The following is a 19,824-nucleotide window of genomic DNA, read 5'->3' on the forward strand; positions in this document are numbered from 1 at the left end:
AAGAATATCTCAAAAGGGGTTTCCTCCAGATTTTTCTGGAGCTCTTCCTTTTCTACTTGTTCTGAAGTGAGGTTATCACTACCTACAATATATACAAGTTTTACAAGGTTGTTACTCACCAATCCACTTTAGCCAAGAATATTTCTAAATGGGTTCCCTTCGGATTAAACAATTACCATTCTTCCCATACTTGTTTACAAGTAGCAGGAATAAAAAGAGGTCACTATCTAAATTTCTACAGGTTTTACAAGGTTCTTACTCACCAATCCACTTCAGCCAAGAGTTTCGCAAAAAGGGGTTCCCTTCAGATTTGCCAATGGCTCTTGTTCACAAGTAGCAGGAATAAGAGGAGGTTAGCGGTCCTCACAATGAATGTATGTGCGGTTGTTACTGAGCGATCCATTTTTCAATCGAGGATTACATAGCTCAAGCTCAGTTCCCAAAATCGATCTTAAAACATGACAGCACTTGCGTTTTGTAAAAGATTCCGTTCTGCACTTTATTATCACATTAGCGCTATTTGCGGGATGCGCAAGATCATACTGCGAGTGATTTTTCGATCTTCAAGCCACATGTCTTATAGCCAGTAGCACTAAAAGCAGTAGGGAGGGTTAACACTGCCACCAAGTGGGGAAACGTGCACCGACATGTATGCATTGAAAACATAGTGTTATGGGGTGCTTACTCCTTCAGGCAAAATTGAAAATATGATCTGTTTTAGTAATATGGCAAAAAGGATCAGTATTAGGATTATCTGGTATTACAGATACTGTTATTAAAATAGAAATCGCGTGCACTGCTCCAGCAAGACACTTTAATGACGCCACTTGATCTTAAGTATCAAAAGACCGGAAATGACTTACCCCGACTCATGTTGGGCAGGAACAGGTTACGAAAGTCAAGCGTTACCGGAAATTTGTATAACCGTGACCTTCCAATAGCCTCATCGTATAACATGTAACCTGTATTTAAATGGCTTTTGAACCTATTTTTAGCTTAATCTAACCTTACGGCGAAGATGACTATATGAACACTCTTTAAGTTACAAATAATTTATCAGCCAACCGGCTAGCCTCCTACGGAGCCGTTCTCGTGACAGATACTGAGAGAACAGCTGCGTAGGTAATGATATAAGGAAATCATTGAATTTTATAAAGATATCATCTGTACAGAAAAATAAATAAATCACTTTTATTCAAGTGTCTAGTCGTTCTAGCGCTTTCGCACTTATTGGGGACACGTTTCGCTCACACGCACTACCACTACATTAAGGGAAACCTACAGATAATACATTTATAATGTCGAGTTCACACGATATCATAGATTGGCTGAGGGCTCTCGGCCAATGAGAAGCGAGATAGTTGGTAAAATGTATAATAATTTATTTGTAAACCGTTCACAGGCTTGTGAATTGGTATCGATTTTAAAATATTAAATATCACTTTCATACAGTGTTGCAACTGTTTGAACAATTCACGAATTGGAGAGATTTCCACCTTTCGTGCTAAACTAAGATTCATCAATCATAATTTAACGTTTAGAAAGATAATTATTTAGTAGTTTTAGCGTAGTATTAAATTCCGGCTTTAATTTTCTATTTTCTTATTTTTCTTTATTTATTCTCGGCATATTAGCATTTTTATTAGCTAGGGACGTAAACAATCCTGAAACACCGATTTTAAATAAACTTATCATCATCATCATCATTCCCACTTAAATATATTCGAAATTTTCATTGTACGATTCCACATGCCCTACCGTGATCTTGGGATATATGATTTTGTATGTGATTTTTAGGCCTGAGCAACAAAATGTTTGAGTTTTTCAAACTCTTCGTTTTGTAGGGTAACGCTCTTCAACTGCTCACAGAAGTCTTGTTCTGTAATTCTGTCATACTGGTCAGCGGCTGAAACACGAGAAATCAAACAAATTCAGGGGCGGGGCGGATTCAGCCAAAAATATTGGAGGGGAATGGGCATTGACCGAATTTTGCTGCAAAAATATAAGGGGGGTGGGGGGTTATAAACCCCATTTTTCACCCTTAACGGACTCGGTCCATGAAACTTAAACATATCAACATACTAAAGGGACACGAGACTCGAACTCTTTAAAACACGTTGTGTCAAAATGAACAAAAGAAGTAAAAAAATAACATCCTCTCAATATAATGAAAATAATAAGGTGGAATCTTAGCTCATAACATGGCGAACTTTTTTATTACCGATGCGATGTCAATTCTTAATAAGCTTTCCAAGTAAAATATCTCAATTTTTTCTTACTTCTGATTGGTAGATGACCACCAAGTTCACAGACAGCAATATTAAACATACTCTCATCCTTCGCTCCTGCAGCAAAGATAAAATCAAGCATATTAACGTGCGAACACACAATGCGACATCGGTCTGCGACGTTGCTTGGAAAAGACTGTTTTTGGGGAAGAAATTACATCTACTTCTGCCACGTCGCATGCAACGTCGCATGCAACGTCGCATGCAGCTTGGCAATCCTAATCTCAAAGACAGAGGAACAAAACTGATTAGTATAGTTTTGGAATATCAGGAGTTTGGCGCGCCATGATTGGTCGATCGATAAGTGATTCTGATTCACTTTGCCAGAACGGAAGTAATACTAAAACGTTTTTAACACTTAAATATATATATTTTTTTGTTTTATCCTGAATTTTGTGTTTTCTCTTATATTCAAGTCTAAAATTCTGCTAAAATTGTTTTAATTATCCGAACATAGTCACCTCGTTACGCGCTCTGATTTGTCGAGAACTCAGTATGCTATAGCGAACGAAACCCAGCGGCGATACCATTCGCGCGCATGCACCTGCTTTGTGAAGTTCGTAAGAAAGCAACACTGAAAACTCTATTGCTCTTGTTATTTTTAAACCTCGTCTTTTGTTCGTCTTCTGCTTCGACCATAAAAAAATCAAAAGGAGAACTCGTCCAATATCCACCGGATATTTGAAACACGCGCTCGGTCAATAATTCCTATCAATCTTCTTAACTTACCAACAACGGGTTGTCGAGGCCAGAGAAAGACCCGTACACTAGTGCGTTGCGAAGATCCATCCATTATTACGTCATCAGTTCCTCGTAAAATCAGCAAGTTATGGGCCACCTCATTATCCACAAAATGAGATGTAATTTTATGGATTTTTCTGGAAAACAATGATGATAGTCACTATAAGTTAGTAGATGAGCCACACCTCTAGCCTTCTCTGCAGTAGTCTCTCTCTTCAGGGCTTCCTGTGGTATATATATAGATCCCTGGCAGTGATTTCCTAGATTGTGTTAATTCTGGGGGTCAAAACAATAGGCCGTCTTTTCTTATGCAAAAAGAATTCATTGTATTGTCCCCCAGAACAATTCCTCTCGGGACTCAGTGCAAGGGGTCTATATAAATGTGACCAGAGAGAGAGAGAGACTGAGAACGAAGAAAGGGATCCCGACACAGAAAACTTTTTTTATGATAAAAGACGAAGAAAACAAATTTTATCGATACCCTGAAGCAACCTCTGGGCTGATCAAAGTCAGGGCACGGCTAACTCACAGATGGAACCCTGAAACAACCTTTGGGCTGATCTAAGTCAGGGCATGGCTAACACACAGATCGAACCCTGAACAATCTCTGGACTGATCTAAGTCAGGACACAGCTAACACACAGATCGAACCCTGAACAACCTCTGGACTGATCTAAGTCAGGACACAGCTAACACACAGATCGGATTGCAATCTAGTGTTTTGTAATGGTTTTAAAGGAACCCGAGACCTCAGAGAAGAGAATGCAATACCGCTACCCCACCCTTGATACGGTAGAGAGAAGAGCTAGATAGAAGCATACGGATGAAGGTACTCCTCCTTATGGCTATCTATTCAAAGCCCATAGAGCAGTTTTCGTATGACTGTGAAAAGCGGCGAGGCATATACCAGCCCAATCACATTGCGCGAGACTAATTTACTCTTCACGGTGCGGACACAGACACGCCAAGGTCACGGAACTGCCTGACCAATCACATTGGGCGAGAAAAATTACCTAATTAAATTCTAGAAAACATCACAGTGACGGCACGACATCGACTACTAAAACTGCTCTATATAGTTTATTGGGTTTAGAACAACCAATACAATTTCCAATTCGACCCGCTGTAACTTAGCCGTGTTATGATTTAGATCAGCTCAAAAGTTTTTTTTCATGGCTCGATAAAACTGATATATTTTCTTTGCTTCGGATTTGCTTGAGAGATTCACCTTGAGAGGCGTGGTATTTCTGAAGGATCTTGTAACAAGAACACGAACAGCCTTGTTGGGTAGTTGGTTACTTCGTATACGTCATTAGAAATTGCCTTCAGGGTCTGGAGTAAAGAATAAGAATTAACAAAGATAAAGTCAAATCGAAATAAACTAACCGATTAAAAGAAAATAATAATAAAAAAGAAGAAAAAGAACAAGAAAAATAAACAACAACAACAACAAAAAAACAACAACAACAAAAAAAAAACAACAACAAAATAAAAACAAAACAAAACAAACAAAACAAACAAACAAAAACGAAACGGGGAGAGGAATTTTTAGAACCCTGGGGTCCAGAAGTTATTTAAATATTCTAGCTCCGGCGATGAAGCGAACTAAAAAACCTCTGAAGCCTAGGATAGAAAGTGTAATTATCCATTTTTTTAATGGATAGAAGAAAGAAAACACGCATTAAAAAATAGTGTTATTAAATTGCGTCCAAACGACCTCTTACACTGATGTAATTATCGTAGCAACCAAAAAACATAACATTTTGTGACAAACAAGGTCAAGGTCACCCAATATAAATATTAGTTTTAATCTTACTGGAAAACAAATAAAACATCTCAGTGAGAGATTTATGTAAAGTACAAAAACGTAAATACCTTCAACGTCAAGGTCAACTATTACTCGTATTTTGGCACTTGGTTGAAGTATTTTGTTTGGTTTGTCGGCAGTGGTTAGTGTGTATGGTTGGTGTGGTATTGGAATACAGACAAATAGCAACGTAACGAACAAAAAATGAACGTAAACAATGTCAAGTGTCATGCGGCGAATGAATGGAACAATCTAGATAATTCTGTAAGAAATGCCCCAAATTTAAAAGAATTTAGAAAATTACTTTGGTTAGATTACATAAACATATAATAGAGTTTACAACATATTTGTTAGATATTCATCTACATAGCTATAATAATAACTATTTTAATTATTCATATATTTATGTATACTTATTTTATATTACTTCTTCTTTTTTAACTTTTTAACCTATTTTCATATTTATTTAATACTTTATATATTCAGTTTTATTATATTAGGGCATCTTTGAAACTCGCTTTTGTGAAAGAGCTTCCCTCAATAAAGATTGTTATCATTTCAAGTTCAACCACCATTGCATGGGAAATAACGAAGATTTTCATGACGTGAAAAACAAGTGCGTGATATAACCCGCCATTGATTTTGATATTTATAATGATTTTGATATTTTTCATCAAGTATCTCAGTTATAGTATATTATAGTTGCTTAGTTACCTGATAAATAAATCTAGAAAAGATAGAAACGATTGTGCATCTAGATAGCTAACCGTGATAAACGTGATAAACAAGTGTATGCTAGTGCATGAACGTGACATTTAATTCCTAAATACAGTCAATAATCATTATCGTTGTCCAGCTAAAATAGAGACACTACAACGAATGTTAAGTGATAATCTGTTTATTCGTTTTGAGCAATATAGATCATGGTTTTAAACTTTATAACGATTAAATGAACAAAGAATAATAAGTATGAACTCTAAGTATACAATGAGTGCTGGTAACGAGTATTTAGAGCGGGTGTATTTGGTATCACGTGACATTTCTCGTGGTTAAATGTCTTTTTCGTTGGACAATATTCATGACATTGGCTGTTTGATTTACAAAGTCGATTTTAATTTTTCCCTAAAAGGTGATGCGGATTTGCAAGAAATCAAAGCGCAAAACTTGTACAATTTTAGATGAAAATAAGGAACATCGTATTTTGAAATTGCTTACTATCAATCACGTGACTGACTTTTTGACATTGACTGGAGGTCAATTAATATGCAGCTAGTGACTGTTAAATCAAAAGATGTGAAAATAAGTCCTCAAAATGTTGTACCTTACTATTTCTACTGCATTAAACCAGAAATCAAGATACACATAAAACCTCGGTCATCCTCTAAGCTTCCAAATGTCAATTGTCCCCTAGTCAAGACCCAGATATTTACCGGAAGTGACTTCTATGTCAGATTACTTACAATGCTTTCCAAAGGTGTAGGATAGTCCAAATACCAGACATGAAAATGAAGATGATTGACAGAAGCAAAGGCACACAAGCTATTGAAACCAGTGTGAAAGCCTCTGATAAAATATAAAAAAATAGAAAAATTAACATTTCATCCCATAATTATACTAATCTGATACAATGTAGCTAAAGTTTTGGTTGGCAGTATTTATTTATGTATTAACTTATATAGTGTACGATAAAATATAAATGTAGAAAATATGTTGTAAGATAATTTGAATGAATGAATGAATGAATGAATGAATGAATGAATGAATGAATGGGTAGATAATAAAAGGATGATTAGCAAGCATGCTGGCTACTGAGTGATTAGATCTTATCTTTTTATCTCAATACATACGAAACATTGTCTACAGAGTGTATTGTTTCTATTTAGATATATTTTTTCCCTTTACCTGTGTGAAGACAGTAATGATGTTTCAAATGCTAGTTCAATGGAATCTACTGTTAGGATCTGGTTAAGTAAAAGGAAACACAATAAATAGATTCACTATCCAAAAGAATAACAAAGAGTAATTGGATAAGTGGTTGAACATGATATTATAAATTGAAGATCTGTGATAGTAGTGAAGGGAGAGAGGTGGGGTGGGGTGGAGAAGGGGATTGTTAGACATATTGATGGGAGAGGAATGGTGGAGTGATGGACAGGTATGTTTCTAAAATTATTACTAGACGCTGACAAGATTTACTTTTGGACAATTCCTTTGTATTGCACAATTATTTACCTGTGGTAATCTTGAGTTAATAGTGGGCACCAGGAGAGAGTTGCCAAACTCTAAAGGACTGACATTTATTACCATAATATTCGTATCTGAGGACGGTCGGTGCAGTGCACACATTTCGAATAATATCTAAGAACACATACCGATCAAAATATATTTAAACATAATTATTTCTTACAACAAAATAGTCCCTGATTTGAGAAAAACAAAAGTTAAATAAATAGTCTTTCTTTAAAAAATGGTCATGTTATGACAGTGTCTTGTCAGACTTTGAGATACTTTGTCATGTGTATGGGCAAAAAAGTAAATCTAATTTATTTTAAGCCCGGGTGGGGTACTCCGCCAGAATTTGGGTAGGGGTGTTCCGCTGGGATTCTGAAAGGGGTACCCTGTTTATGACAAAAAAACTCAAATTTGTAGACCCTGTTCATGACAAAAGATATAATTAATTGCACTAAGTTCCTGTTTCAATTATCATGTCATCTCGCGTATCGTTTTTTTACGACCATAATAACCAGTTTTGGTCAATAGGAAAGTAGAAACCCTGAATATGACAGGAAACTCAGGAAGAACTTGGAACTTGAGTGAAATTGCATACCCTGTTTATGACAAGAAGTCGAAAAACCATACCCTTGTTCAGCAGATCATCCCCGTATAGTCCATATATGGGAGTACCCCCCCCCCCCCCATGATTTTAAGTCAAACATGCAGGGATTGCTTAGTCTTCAGCGCCAGAGGTTCATATTTAAGCTTTACAACACCAGATCAAATTGGAATTATCAAATTACATTATTATATCTATATTATGTAGAGTAATGTACCTCTTTATTTGCAATTTTAGTAAAATTGAACTTAGAGGCATCAAATGGCTGTGAAACACTTGACATTTTTTGAGGTTTTCGTCTCTGAACAAAGCGCTTCTCATTTAACTGTGCAACAAGCTTATAACTTCCTGGCACAACTTTTGTTTTCATGCTGTCCAGGTTATATTTGAAGCATCCCAATGACATTGCATTAGACCAAGATGTTCTTAACATGTTATCAAACTGCAAATAATGGCAAAACAAAAACAGTTTAGCTTGGACTTTGATTATTCTTCCATCACTTTACTTGATAATGATAATGTTGAAACGTTGTAATCTTCTAGTATTCGTCTTTTTATTAAAAAAACATTTTACTGTACAATATAATGCTATAACAAAGAACAGATATCAGCATACAGGAAGTAATGAAAGCATGAAAGGAGTGTCTAATTTCTATTCTTTTTACAACTCACAACAATCAACTCAACAAACAATTCTAATTAAAATTATATATTATAAAGTACCTCTGTGAATTGCTGTGACTTTGTGGTGTTTGATTCTGGCCATGGTTGACAAAATGTTGTAAGATTTGTTTGGTAATAAGTAAATTTGGGTGTTTTGGATAAATTTTCTGGTGCAATAATTCCGTTATTTGTAACATCCAATCCATTTTTACTTTTACAGCCACCCTGTTGAAAAAGGTTATAAGCTTATTCAATTTAATTTCATATACTAGTGAGGCTCCAGCACTATCATGTCAACGTAAATGTCAATGCTGTGTCAATGTCTGCTGTACTTTATCCAAGTCAATATTGTTGAAAAAATTTATTCAAATCAAGATTATGAAAACCAAGAGGGGGGAGGGGTTGGTTATTTTGGTGTCGGAGGGATAATATAACCCCTCAACAAAATAAGCAATTATTATTTTTTAAATCCCACCTTCCTGATGGTAAATATATGAGAATCGAATACACTGCCTTCCTCATGGACATTTTTTTTTTTTGCGAAATCTTGCAAAACTCTTTTTTTCTTTTCGAGCATCCGACAGGTAACCGGAAGGTCACGGGTTTGATAAGCTAGTGACTATATTGAATGTCCTTTCTAGCATGTAAAGTTTGATAAGTCGCGCGTTTTCTTATATGTTCCTTTTTTAAAGCATTCCATCTGGCTCAAGCATAAAAGAAACTCAAAGTTTATTTCTCTGTTAGAGAATCCACTAAGCCGTAAGCATAAAACAAAAGAATAAAATATAGTAAAAAATATTACCTCCAACACACAACATTCATCCGCCATCTTGTTTTTCGAGCGGCCAATGAATTATGGGAAATCGAAGGGCTCCCTGGGATGAATGAACAATGGACCTGTTTGAGATAAAGTTTTCAACTGAAAACCTTCAGTTGTTTAAGGTTCGGAAAAAACTTCTAGTTTAATAGTTTAATGAGTTCGTCACCAAAATAACAATACATTACAAAAAAAACTGAGATAAATAACAAAAGTTCAGCCATGGATAACTAATAATAATAATAAACTTTATTACCGTGTCAAAATATTTAGCTATAAAGCTAATTGAGGACACAATATAAAGCTGATTGAGGACACAAAACTCACAGATGTAGATCAAAGGCTTAACTTTTTTCAGGAGAAAACCTCTTGAATCGACTAAGAGACTTCAACAAAAAACTCTCATTCACAGGCTGCCCAGGTCACTTAAAAGACAGTGACATTTTCACAAATTTTAAACTTTTTTTTTCAAAAAAAGCTTAATAAATATTTACAAACCTTTATGGATCCACTGGAAGTTGATATTAAAGCAAATATCATTGTCTTTCATGGGCTAAAGGATATATAGTCTAGGTAGCCTGTTCTCTATTCAAACCATCCAACGTGAGGAAGCACAGGAAGCCCACCATATAATATTGCTTTTCCCGCGCTTTTAAGCGCGCGCGCGTTACCTTCCCGCCAATTTTTTTCTTCTGAGAGGCGTTTTTGCAGTTATTCTGTGGCGATTTTGTCATGTTTACCGGACCTCTGGTTTAGAAAGACAGAAAACTTTGGTGAGTATAATTATTGCATTTTTATAACGTTATCCGGCGTTCTCTTACCGAATTTCTTCATAATTAATCAAACTTATTGGTACATGGTAAGTTTTTATATATAAAATCTTTTTTTGGAAGAATTTGTAAGGTTTTTCATGTTCTCTTCATATTTAGTACGTTCAGCTTGCTGTCGTTTTTTCATTGTTTGGTTATATCAGAAGCTTAGCTTATAGACAAAAAAAATTGAATTTAAAAAATCCGTTTAAGTAAGTTATGTCCGCAAATTTCTTTCACTTCAGCTATCAGTTTTCAGCTACAACTACAAAGAGTAAGGAAGCCGGGTGCAAAATTTAAAAAAATCTGACTCAGTGTTTCTTTGCCAACAACTTCTTACGTGAATTATCTATTAAAATTCATCTCTTATTTCAAGCTTTTTCTCTTATTTAAAAGTGATCATTATTCATATTACAGCTTTTTTACGATTTAAAGTTTTCCATGGATTTCGAATATATGGTAATAAAAGCTAGAAATAAAGCTTGACTGTGCTAACCAACTGAATATCTTCTTAGTTCTCTTCCTTTGGGGCATGGGCAAGGCCTAACTACCATATCCACTCATATCCACTATCTCACAACTGAGCAGAGTCAGAAAGCCTCTACCCACTCATCACCCCTGGCAGCGGTCCTTGTATCTCTAAGTATCTAATTAAAAAAATAATATCTATATATTTATTATGTATGTATTCAAAGTGAATGGCTTCTTCAGTGATATTTGCCGAACTGACTAGCAATTGATGTAATCCTGAAACCATGCGTATTAATTCAGTTTCTATATTAACTTTTTCCTGAATTGTGTCCCTACAGGCCATAATTAAACCCGTGGTAGTGCAACTGAAATTTCGATAATCGTGTGAAGGTCATATTTTTCACTTCGACAACAAGGCATCACACTTCAATTAGGCTTCGAGTTTTGTAGGTTCACATTTTTGAAAACTGATTGAAATGTATAGAAATGGGTTCGACCCCTCAAAGAATCCTATTTCCGAATAACAGGAAATAAACAGAGACGCTGTAGAGTTTTGTCAAATAAGATCAGTTTATTCTTAAATTTCCAAAATAAGCTATAATGCATATATGTTTAGTTTCCATAAACCATCACTATCCTCATAACCAGATACAAAGATAAAACGACTTTCTCTGACACCTTTTTTCCCATATAACACCTATTCTATTTTGATACATGACTAAACATATATTTGTTATTTACCTGTTTTCAGTAAAAAAATATAGTGATTCTCTTTTTTGTATTTTGAGCCAGGAAAGAATCAGTGATATTAAAAAACCCTGGCGCCAAGCTCAGGTGTGGCAGTTTCATAATACTAATAACGTGAAATTAATATCATTAACGTTGCCCACTAAATATTCGATTAATATTTTGCATGCAAATTACATTTGAAAATTAGTTTTTCAATATTAATTTTTACTGCCACTGACTCATAGTTTGCTTTAATGTTTATTTAATGCTTAACGTTTTAATAACTAAATTACATGTGTACATAGGGAAGAGAGATCCCAGATTTTACTGACATGTACATTTACTTAGTTAGAATTACAGATATCGGTTACCTCCCTCCCCTGCCAAGCGTCACAGTTCAATTTTTGTTATTGGTTTCCATAATTTGATGGTAAAAATCAGAATTGTGGTTAACTTAGTTACATAAACACCTGCTTATAAGAAACAAAATAATTCCACGTTGAGCACGTACAGTTTGCATTTTAACAGCATTAATTTTGATAACCATTATATCTTTTTTTGTTTTCTGGAAAAACCCCAGCTAGTTTGACTCGAGGCATATGAATAATGAATTTTTATTCCTGTGATTCTTTCATTGTATTTTTCAAGTGATATTATATACTGTAATCTTATCACGTCCGATTCCAGCTTAGATATACTGACGTAAAAAAAATTACGGTCTTAGTCACTTCGACGTTGTTTTGCTTTGAGTCTTATGAAATCTAGGATTACCACTTTTCGAAATCCATTTTGAATGGATGAGTAGTATAGATAGGTGGCGCCAAATACGGGTCTGTGGATAAACCTCCCAAGGTGAAATTATACGAACAAGTACGGTAGAAGATCTAGACTCGGCGGGGTTCCTCCTTTGCGGCAACAACGCACTATGAATAAATTGAAATCAGAAAAAAATAACTGAACCCTCTATTGTATTAATGCTGTTGAGAATAAAAAACTGTGCTAATAAGAGAAATAGCGATCAATCACAGCAAGCGATAGTTTGCTTTAAAATTCATAGGACAATTGGAAAGAGTGACTTAGAAAAACAGGCACGTGATCACGAGCAATATGGAAAAGTCCCAAGACTTACGACGGCGAAAGAAGACTTAATTTAAACAGAAAAAGTCTTTTTTCTAAGCATTTAAAGTGAATATTCAAAACCAAGGTTGAAAGAATAAATAAAAACCTGTTGTTTTAGTTACGGAGAAAGAAGTGGCCGAGAGAGTCTTAACGCCTACAGCAAAAGGGCGGACTAAGAGTGCCCTTCATTTTTAAAATGTTGCGTTTTCGTTCGAAGTTTGTGTCAGTCTCTATGCACCATTTGCTCAAGGCCGTAATCGGTTTACTGGTTTTCATAGTATACTTTCTTTAATGACACTAAACTGAATATTTGTCAAAGAGAAGACGACAAGTCTTTCTCATCAGACAAGATATTTTCATGCATAATAGCACGTTCGTGTTTATCACTGACTGTAGTACGAAAGCCGGTAATGATGCAATTCTCATTAATGATTATATAGTTAATAATTAATGAATTAGTATCAATGCTTCAGTCCAATGTCTATCTACATGCTTCAGTAGTAGATATATATATATACACATACATGATACGTCATCAAAAAACCACGTTCCAAGAAAAAAGTGTGTTTTTTAAAATTGGTTTTCCAAATTTTTAAATCTACCAGACCAATAAAACCATAGTTCTATCTTTATGTGGACTACTGGGACTAATATAGGAATCAATTGAAAAAAGTAGACATGATGACTGATACCGATTCAGTTTAAACTATTTGAATCTTTAAACCGATTACATGAACTCTGTAAGAAATAATTTTAAGGCCTATTTTGAATTTTAAGACCTTTTTTTTCTACCGATGCAAATATATAAATGCAACAATGATATTTGAAATAATTATTTCATTTAAATAAAAATGCCTGGGTTTGTTACATTTTTCGTCCTATTCGTTTACACCTTGAAAAATGGATGGAATTGAAAACGTCTGTGTACGCCGGCCGGCGATGGTTTGATGGTTTAATGCCAGGCAGAACTGAATGAACCACCAGAAATCTCCTTAATCCATTCAATAATTCTCCCGGAATGTATCATTTTACATTTCGCAAATTTAGAGGTTTATGATTGTGGTAGATGTAGGAAACTTTATTTGCCACTATTTAATAAATAATTGGTGTCAAAGTTGTGGTCAATTTAAGAGGGATTTTGAATTGGAGAATTGCCATCTTTTAGATCCCAAATGTTGGATTCAATAACTCTCATTCTACAGTTACATTCTATACAACTAGCACTATTGCATTTATTGCACGTATTGCTAAAGGACTTAGTAATTGCTAGTTCGAGTTGCTGCCTTTGAACGGAATATGTCAAATAATGCAGTCGTTCAAGCTTCAAGTAGAGACCTAAAACTGTTACATAACATTCTATAAAAGGACTTAGAAATATTTGAGCAAGAACCTCAACCAGCATTAAGTTTTGCAGTGATAAAGGGATACATCAATTAATTTTGCCATTGGCGCTTGCTTTTTCAGTCTTGTTCACTTTAGCTACAGTAGCACGGCAAGATATAAACTTAAGCACGCCGGCTAACGATGTCATATTAAGTCACCCTAAAGCGATATTGGTCCACGCTCAAAATGGTCAATATAAGTGGCCGTAAATACAACATAAGAAAGACCTCACAAGTGACATTTGTTCCTAGGAGAGTTCAGTTAACCTTACTCGTTATTAATATTTACGACGTAAAAATTAGCAACTTTGCCTTCGTATTAATAAGCGGTATTTGTCGTACACCTGTTTTTGTTCGGAAACACGGCATTCTATTGGTCGATTTGACGCCGGTTAAAAGCTATTTATAATTGAAAGTTATACAGCCCTGGCAATTTCTACCTTGAAAGCTTATTTGATGGACTGCAAATGACTATGGCGCTGAGAAAAGTCGTAACTCTCAGTGGATATCCATTTAACGCTACTGACTTCAACTGCGACATCTTCGCTTAAGAACAGATTCAATCAGCCATAGAATATTTTGTTTGGAGAAAGATGCAACTCTCTCTGGCTTTAGCTCTACAGGTAAGGCTGCGGGTTAATACAAATACGCCATGCACTTCTCAGAATTTGTCAGCGAAAAATAATAGCGTAAAGTCTTATTTTTATTTTTGTCTGTTTTGCACAGTTTCTGATCTACGTTCTCACAAGACCGTCAGCTGGTAAGTTGAGTGTTTCTTATTCATTTAGCGTAACATGAGTCATTTCGCAGTCATTTCGCCCCGATGACCTCTAATTCAGCCTCCAAACCGATTCTCTCATACTTCTAAAGTACTGCCTACGTTTTTGATTAACCCTATCCCGCTCTCTCTATTGTATATATACTTTAAGCGGGGGAGTTTGCTTGCATTAGTTTATCGTCCCTTTTTTTTTTGAAGATTGTACAAAAATTAAGTGCTTATTAGTTTGTATGCGGTGGTCAACTGGTACCAATCACTAATGAACAACCAGAGACTAGCTATATTCACGATTTTTTCCCCGCGTAATCACATCTTGAATATCTCTTAAAGAAAACCAATGCAATTCGTATTTCTCGACTATTGAGTGTGACTGAGAATGCAATTAATAACACGATATTTAAGAAGAGTCCTGTCATTGCACTAAATCATATCTTCTTTATTTTTTGGACTCTAAACACACGCGATCTCCAATATCGAAATACTTTATTAAAAGATTGCGCAAGGTACTTCAGCTTTACCCTAGAACGTATTCCTCTGGTTTAATCCGTTTGGTTCCATCGGATCGTCTTACCAATTTTAAGATATATTAGAATTTTGATAACCGTGAAAAATTGCACATATTATTTTCGAGAAATCATTAACCTGACACAATTCCCGAGTTATCTTTATTGATTTATTGAGGGATAAAAGATGTTTAAGCAGCAAGATGCGATGGAAAAATCCTTTTTTTTAACTCTCAGCTAATGATTAATCAAGAGTAATCAACTTTTTCCCACCAAAAATATTCATAAACGAAAATGATCTTGTTTAATTTAGGATTTAAGAAAAAGTAATATTGTATGGCAAGCAATGTAGCGCTCCTTATTATACAGCTTACGGATTCTTTGAGATATTAGACGTGTGTCTTTTTAATGATTCAGAGAACCTTGACATTGCAGGGTTTGTCGGCGCAACGTACTTGTGAAAATTGGCCCATAGTAACGATCTCCTTCTAAAGTATACATGCATCCAGTACTTTATCAAAGCAAGTTGCTTAGCTACTATTTCGTTTGAATTAAACATTGTATTCATAATTGGCTTCGTATCTGCTCCTATCGAGATTTTTTTTATGTTATGTCTTTAGATGAAGCTGGCCCGATGGTTGTCATTGCCATCACGTATCTGTTTGAACAAGGAAAATTGGCATTGAAGATTGGATCTTTATGCCAAGTACGTCGAACTTGAAATTTATTGATATAGATTTTTGAGAAAAAAATGAAAGAAAAAAAAAAAAAAAAAAAAAAAAGGAAAATAATAGAAAGGAAAAAGGTTCCAAGCCTTGACAGTCTATTTAAAGATACAATAATACTAAATATTCCTAGAACTATCGATGTGTAAAACAGCCACTCAATGCCGGCTAGATATGATCGACTACATTTTCAATTAGTTTGCTTTTGGTTCTGCCATTTCATTACGTTTTCAAAGAAAACTTAAATTTTCTTCTTCTTAAAACTTAAGCTTTCCCTCGTTTGTCTAATTAGCTTCTAGGGAAAAAAATGTCAAATGTTTTTTGAAGGGGGAAAAATCACAGTGTCAAAAAGCGCTGGCTTTGATTGAGAACTTTTTGCTAGGGACTTGTCATGGACAATCGGCGAAAGAGGGGTCCACTGAGCTCAATAATTAGCAACAAAGACATCAATATTACCGCTCCATTAATTAAGAGTACAATCAGTGCTTAAGAAGATTATAGCCTTAATGGCCATCTTATATGGGTGATAGTACTGCAGGTGACAAAAGCGTGAGAAATAAAGCATTAAGATGCATTTGGACTTCGTTTCGCTTCTCTGCATCTGCAATACACTTTAACACGTGAAACGTTAGAAGATGATTCAGGCTTCAGAATCACTGAATTTATTTAATTTTTTCAGAAACTTTTAAAAAATCGATTAAAATGCCTAGAGTAAAAATAATTAGGTTTTGCTGTAAAAATGAAAATTGAAATGAATAGTACTATTTAAAAAGTGAGAGAAATGCTCTGATTGAGACTTAAGAGTTTTGCTCCAGCGCACCTTTTATACCAACCACACTTTACATGTAATTTTCCGAAACTACGCGCATCTTAGCCATCAACATACTGTCTAGACAAGCCGTGCTTGTTAACACGGTACCTTCTGGTATATTGTATTTATTATAACACAGCCTGGTGTTCGATGCACTACAATGTTGCCATTATATACGTGCATGAATTTCAATGAAAAATTTCAACTTCTCTCATAATACTTCCTGTCGTAAATGTTGAATGCTATTATCTTTGATACCCGTAAAGCTGTGGGCTTTGGTATCCAAGATTAAAAAGAAAAACGTCAAAGCTCTATATGTGGTAAAAGCAAAGCTCAACCAATATCAATAAATGTACTCGTCCACTTTTATTATCTCTAATTGAACATGTGGTCTAGCTCGATGCATGTGTGCTAAGGGCTCAGTTTGAAGTGCGCAAGTGTGTAAAAATCCAGCGCGAGTGGCCTATTAAAAGCAAGACAATGAACTTCTAGTAGTCATTGACTAGTATCTTGAATAAGCCATTTATCATGCCTTTTCGGCTGATGTGAATTACTTCCTGCTTAAATACTCGTCTTTAGTCGATGAATAGCCTTCATATACGAGTACTACGCTATACTACTTAGGAGTAATGGAAGGAGTAATTTATGTAAGAAATGCCTACAAATTGCAAAGACGTGATATATACTGTAACGATGCGATACGAGTATGAAAATCGTGACATTTACAACTTTCCATGCTCTGCTGTTCAAAAATATTGGCGCACTTCCTGTTATAGAGATATGACCATATCGGGGCATTAACGTAATGAAAAAGATATAGAGAATATTTAAGAGCAGTTAAGCAAAACTGCCTAAAGGCAGTGGCGGATCTAGGATTTTTCAAAGGGGGGTTCCGTTTCTTAAACTGTGTATAATTCTCTTTTGTTTAGTCGATGTTTGACAAAAAAATTGGCTCAAATCACCTAATTTACTATCTAGTAACGGAACTTAAAGGTAAATTATAACAGCAAATATCTATCATTTCGTGTTCAACATTATCTTTGTGGATACTTTCAAGCAAATCCCACACAAGACATATTTCTATTACCTAAAAGATCAAACCTTCAAGGGGGGCTCCGTGGACCCCTTCGACCCCCTGGATCCGCCACTGAAAGGCTTAAGCAACTTCTACAAGCATTTAACCGCAAGGTTCACTTGCGTTAGTCGTGCTAGTAGAAACCTCTCACAACTGTCAAGAAGCGAGCATCTCTCAGAACTCTGCAAATATCTCATAAAAGCCTTACAAAGATACCCCCCTCCCCCCCAAAAAAATTATTAATAAAATTTACGAACCAAAACTACGGCATGAACCAGTGTAGTGAATAACTTATTAGGTATATCCTCATGTACAAAAATTCTGCATTTCCTAAGAGAATTTCCATTACATGAATTAAAGCACTATGGAAACCAACTTTTGTCTACTGAGAAAGAAAACAAATATCAGTGATAATGGAACGTCGCTATGCAAGTTTTTGCTGACAGCTCGTTAATCACAGTTAATCTTTCTCGCACAAATTAAAAACAAGCACTGAAAACACACACACACACACACACACACACACACAACACTTTCCATTCCTTATCAAAGGCTTTCTTCTTTAACTTTTTACCAAACGTTAGGTGTCCCATTAAAAGCATCCCTGAACGGTGTTGGAATCTATAGTATTACTAGTAGCTCTATAGGTGTTATGAAAGTATGCAGCACATACATTGAAGAATAGATTGTATGTTAAAATTTTCAGGAAAAAAATGTATGAGTCTGATAATCACTTTCTTTATTACTATAGATATTTTGACGAGCTCAGTATAGCTCCTTGTGCGCGAAATCTATCTGCCAAAATTAAAGAATATATAAAGCGATTAAGTTTTTTCTCGTTTAAAACATAGCCCATGGCTTTATCATTTTCTGGGTGGCCTTGGGAATCAAAGAAGTTCATATCGAAACTTAATAGCATTGTTAGTCAAATTTCTTTAATTTGGTACTGTTTCCTAGTGTTTATTCCATGACATAACGTAGCATGACATCATTTCTGTTTCTTTCATAACAAAGTAATTAAAAATATTAATAATGAATCAATCATTGGAAAAAAACAAATTCCTACTAGAACAGTTCAAAGCAATTTTTCTTCTTCTTAATTTGTTTGCTGCCATTGCATTATAATAACGCAATTAAATGACAATCATAATGATGAAGATAATGAAATATCTTCATTATGATCATTTGACATCTAATTTTGTTTGGGAATATTGTTGAGTGTTATGAGATTTTCCTATTCTCATCTCATCTGATAAAAGATGGATGTTGCTGACGTAAGATGAAGGTTGCCTGGTGGGAAAGAATTAAAATACGACACTGAATAATCAAATAAAGAAAGTTGCCTTAAATTTCTTAAAAAATAAATGGAAATAAGCTAAGGAAAACCAGAAAATCTAAATCTTTCTCAACTCAATCTTTACAGCAAAATGCCCCGTCAAGTTTCACCCACCCGAAGGAAAATGTATGATAGGATGTATGTTTGATTCAGACTGTGAACCAGGCAAACAAATTTGTTGTAAATCTGGTTGTTGGAGTTCCTGTGGTAAGTAAAAATGTTTAAAATTTTATTTGAAAAAAATGCTGCTGCTTTTTGCTGAAACGCGAAAATTGTTTTCTAGGGATTTTTTCCAGTACATCATGTTTAAATTTTGGCTATTTAGTAATTGTTTCGGATATTTGAATGTTTTTTAAAACAAACAGTGGTGCAGACTATCACTTGCATTAACGTACAAACCATGCTAGACCGGGTCTCTGAGGCTACAGTCAAAGGATTTAAAAGTATTTTACCTCAGTGCTTTGACCCTAAAAGTAGCATTTGGTGTGTATAAATTATATCATTGTAGGGCCAAAAGCAAAAGTTAGGTGATGTCATGCACGCATTTTCCAAGCGAAGGAGATTATTATACACCGAATCTAAATATGGCGACCAATTTGAATAACCATTGTTCTGCACTGACTAGCCTCGCGTTTACGTGGAAATATAAGAGCGTTTTCACATGTATGAGAGGCAAGTCATGCCGCTAGTCAGTGCAGAACAATAGTTGTTCAAATTGGTCGCCATATTTAAATTCGGTATACACACTCAATTGAAGAATCGTTGTCGGGTTCAGAAACATAGAACATAGAAGCTGAGACCGAAATGGCACATGGGAAGTACGTTAATTAGATCCATGCTGTGACCGGCGACCCGTGGCATCATCCACTGCTTTTAATACGCGTTTGGCATTCTAAACCGACTGCATGGATGGCGCAAATGAATGAATTATAATATA

At 35.2% G+C, this 19,824-nt stretch overlaps 2 protein-coding genes across 3 annotated transcripts in view; one reads left to right on the forward strand and one right to left on the reverse strand.

The window, feature by feature from the left end:
* Nucleotides 1-1,036: 1,036 nt before the first annotated feature.
* LOC116295707 (GDP-D-glucose phosphorylase 1) lies at nt 1,037-9,170 on the reverse strand. The gene is made up of 10 exons (XM_031703613.2): nt 9,135-9,170; nt 8,393-8,557; nt 7,887-8,111; nt 7,069-7,194; nt 6,739-6,797; nt 6,297-6,399; nt 4,258-4,361; nt 3,018-3,166; nt 2,280-2,345; nt 1,037-1,906 (listed from the first exon to the last, which is right to left on the reverse strand). Exons 1-10 carry the CDS (start codon nt 9,159-9,161, stop codon nt 1,794-1,796), a joined length of 1,137 nt encoding a protein of 378 aa, XP_031559473.2. The 5' UTR covers nt 9,162-9,170; the 3' UTR covers nt 1,037-1,793.
* Nucleotides 9,171-13,936: 4,766 nt separating this feature from the next.
* The window catches only part of LOC116295716 (serine protease hepsin), a 14,004-nt gene continuing 8,116 nt past the window's right edge, over nt 13,937-19,824 (forward strand). The window contains exons 1-3 of one of the 2 annotated variants that reach the window (XM_031703623.2): nt 13,937-14,282; nt 14,386-14,419; nt 18,975-19,094. In XM_031703623.2, coding sequence (XP_031559483.1) covers nt 14,253-14,282; nt 14,386-14,419; nt 18,975-19,094 — 184 coding nt within the window. In that variant the 5' untranslated portion in view covers nt 13,937-14,252. The remainder of the gene's footprint in view (nt 14,283-14,385; nt 14,420-18,974; nt 19,095-19,824) is intronic. The other variant, XM_031703624.2, reaches the window with a different exon arrangement.

The sequence above is a fragment of the Actinia tenebrosa genome, unplaced genomic scaffold (genome assembly GCF_029948245.1).
Source record: "Actinia tenebrosa isolate PJP-AT-01 unplaced genomic scaffold, QUT_ActTen_1.0 PGA_scaffold1__47_contigs__length_23844297, whole genome shotgun sequence".
Taxonomy (NCBI): domain Eukaryota; kingdom Metazoa; phylum Cnidaria; class Anthozoa; order Actiniaria; family Actiniidae; genus Actinia; species Actinia tenebrosa.

What these genes read in the sequence shown, in the direction of transcription:
- LOC116295707 (XM_031703613.2), bottom strand. Translation starts at nt 9,161, where the DNA reads ATGGCGGATGAATGTTGTGTGTTGGAG. An exon ending in CTAAAATTGCAAATAAAGAG is followed by an intron (nt 7,195 to 7,886) that starts GTACATTACTCT and finishes ATGTGTTCTTAG; the next exon opens with ATATTATTCGAAATGTGTGC. An exon ending in GCCTCGACAACCCGTTGTTG is followed by an intron (nt 2,346 to 3,017) that starts GTAAGTTAAGAA and finishes TCTTTGCTGCAG; the next exon opens with GAGCGAAGGATGAGAGTATG.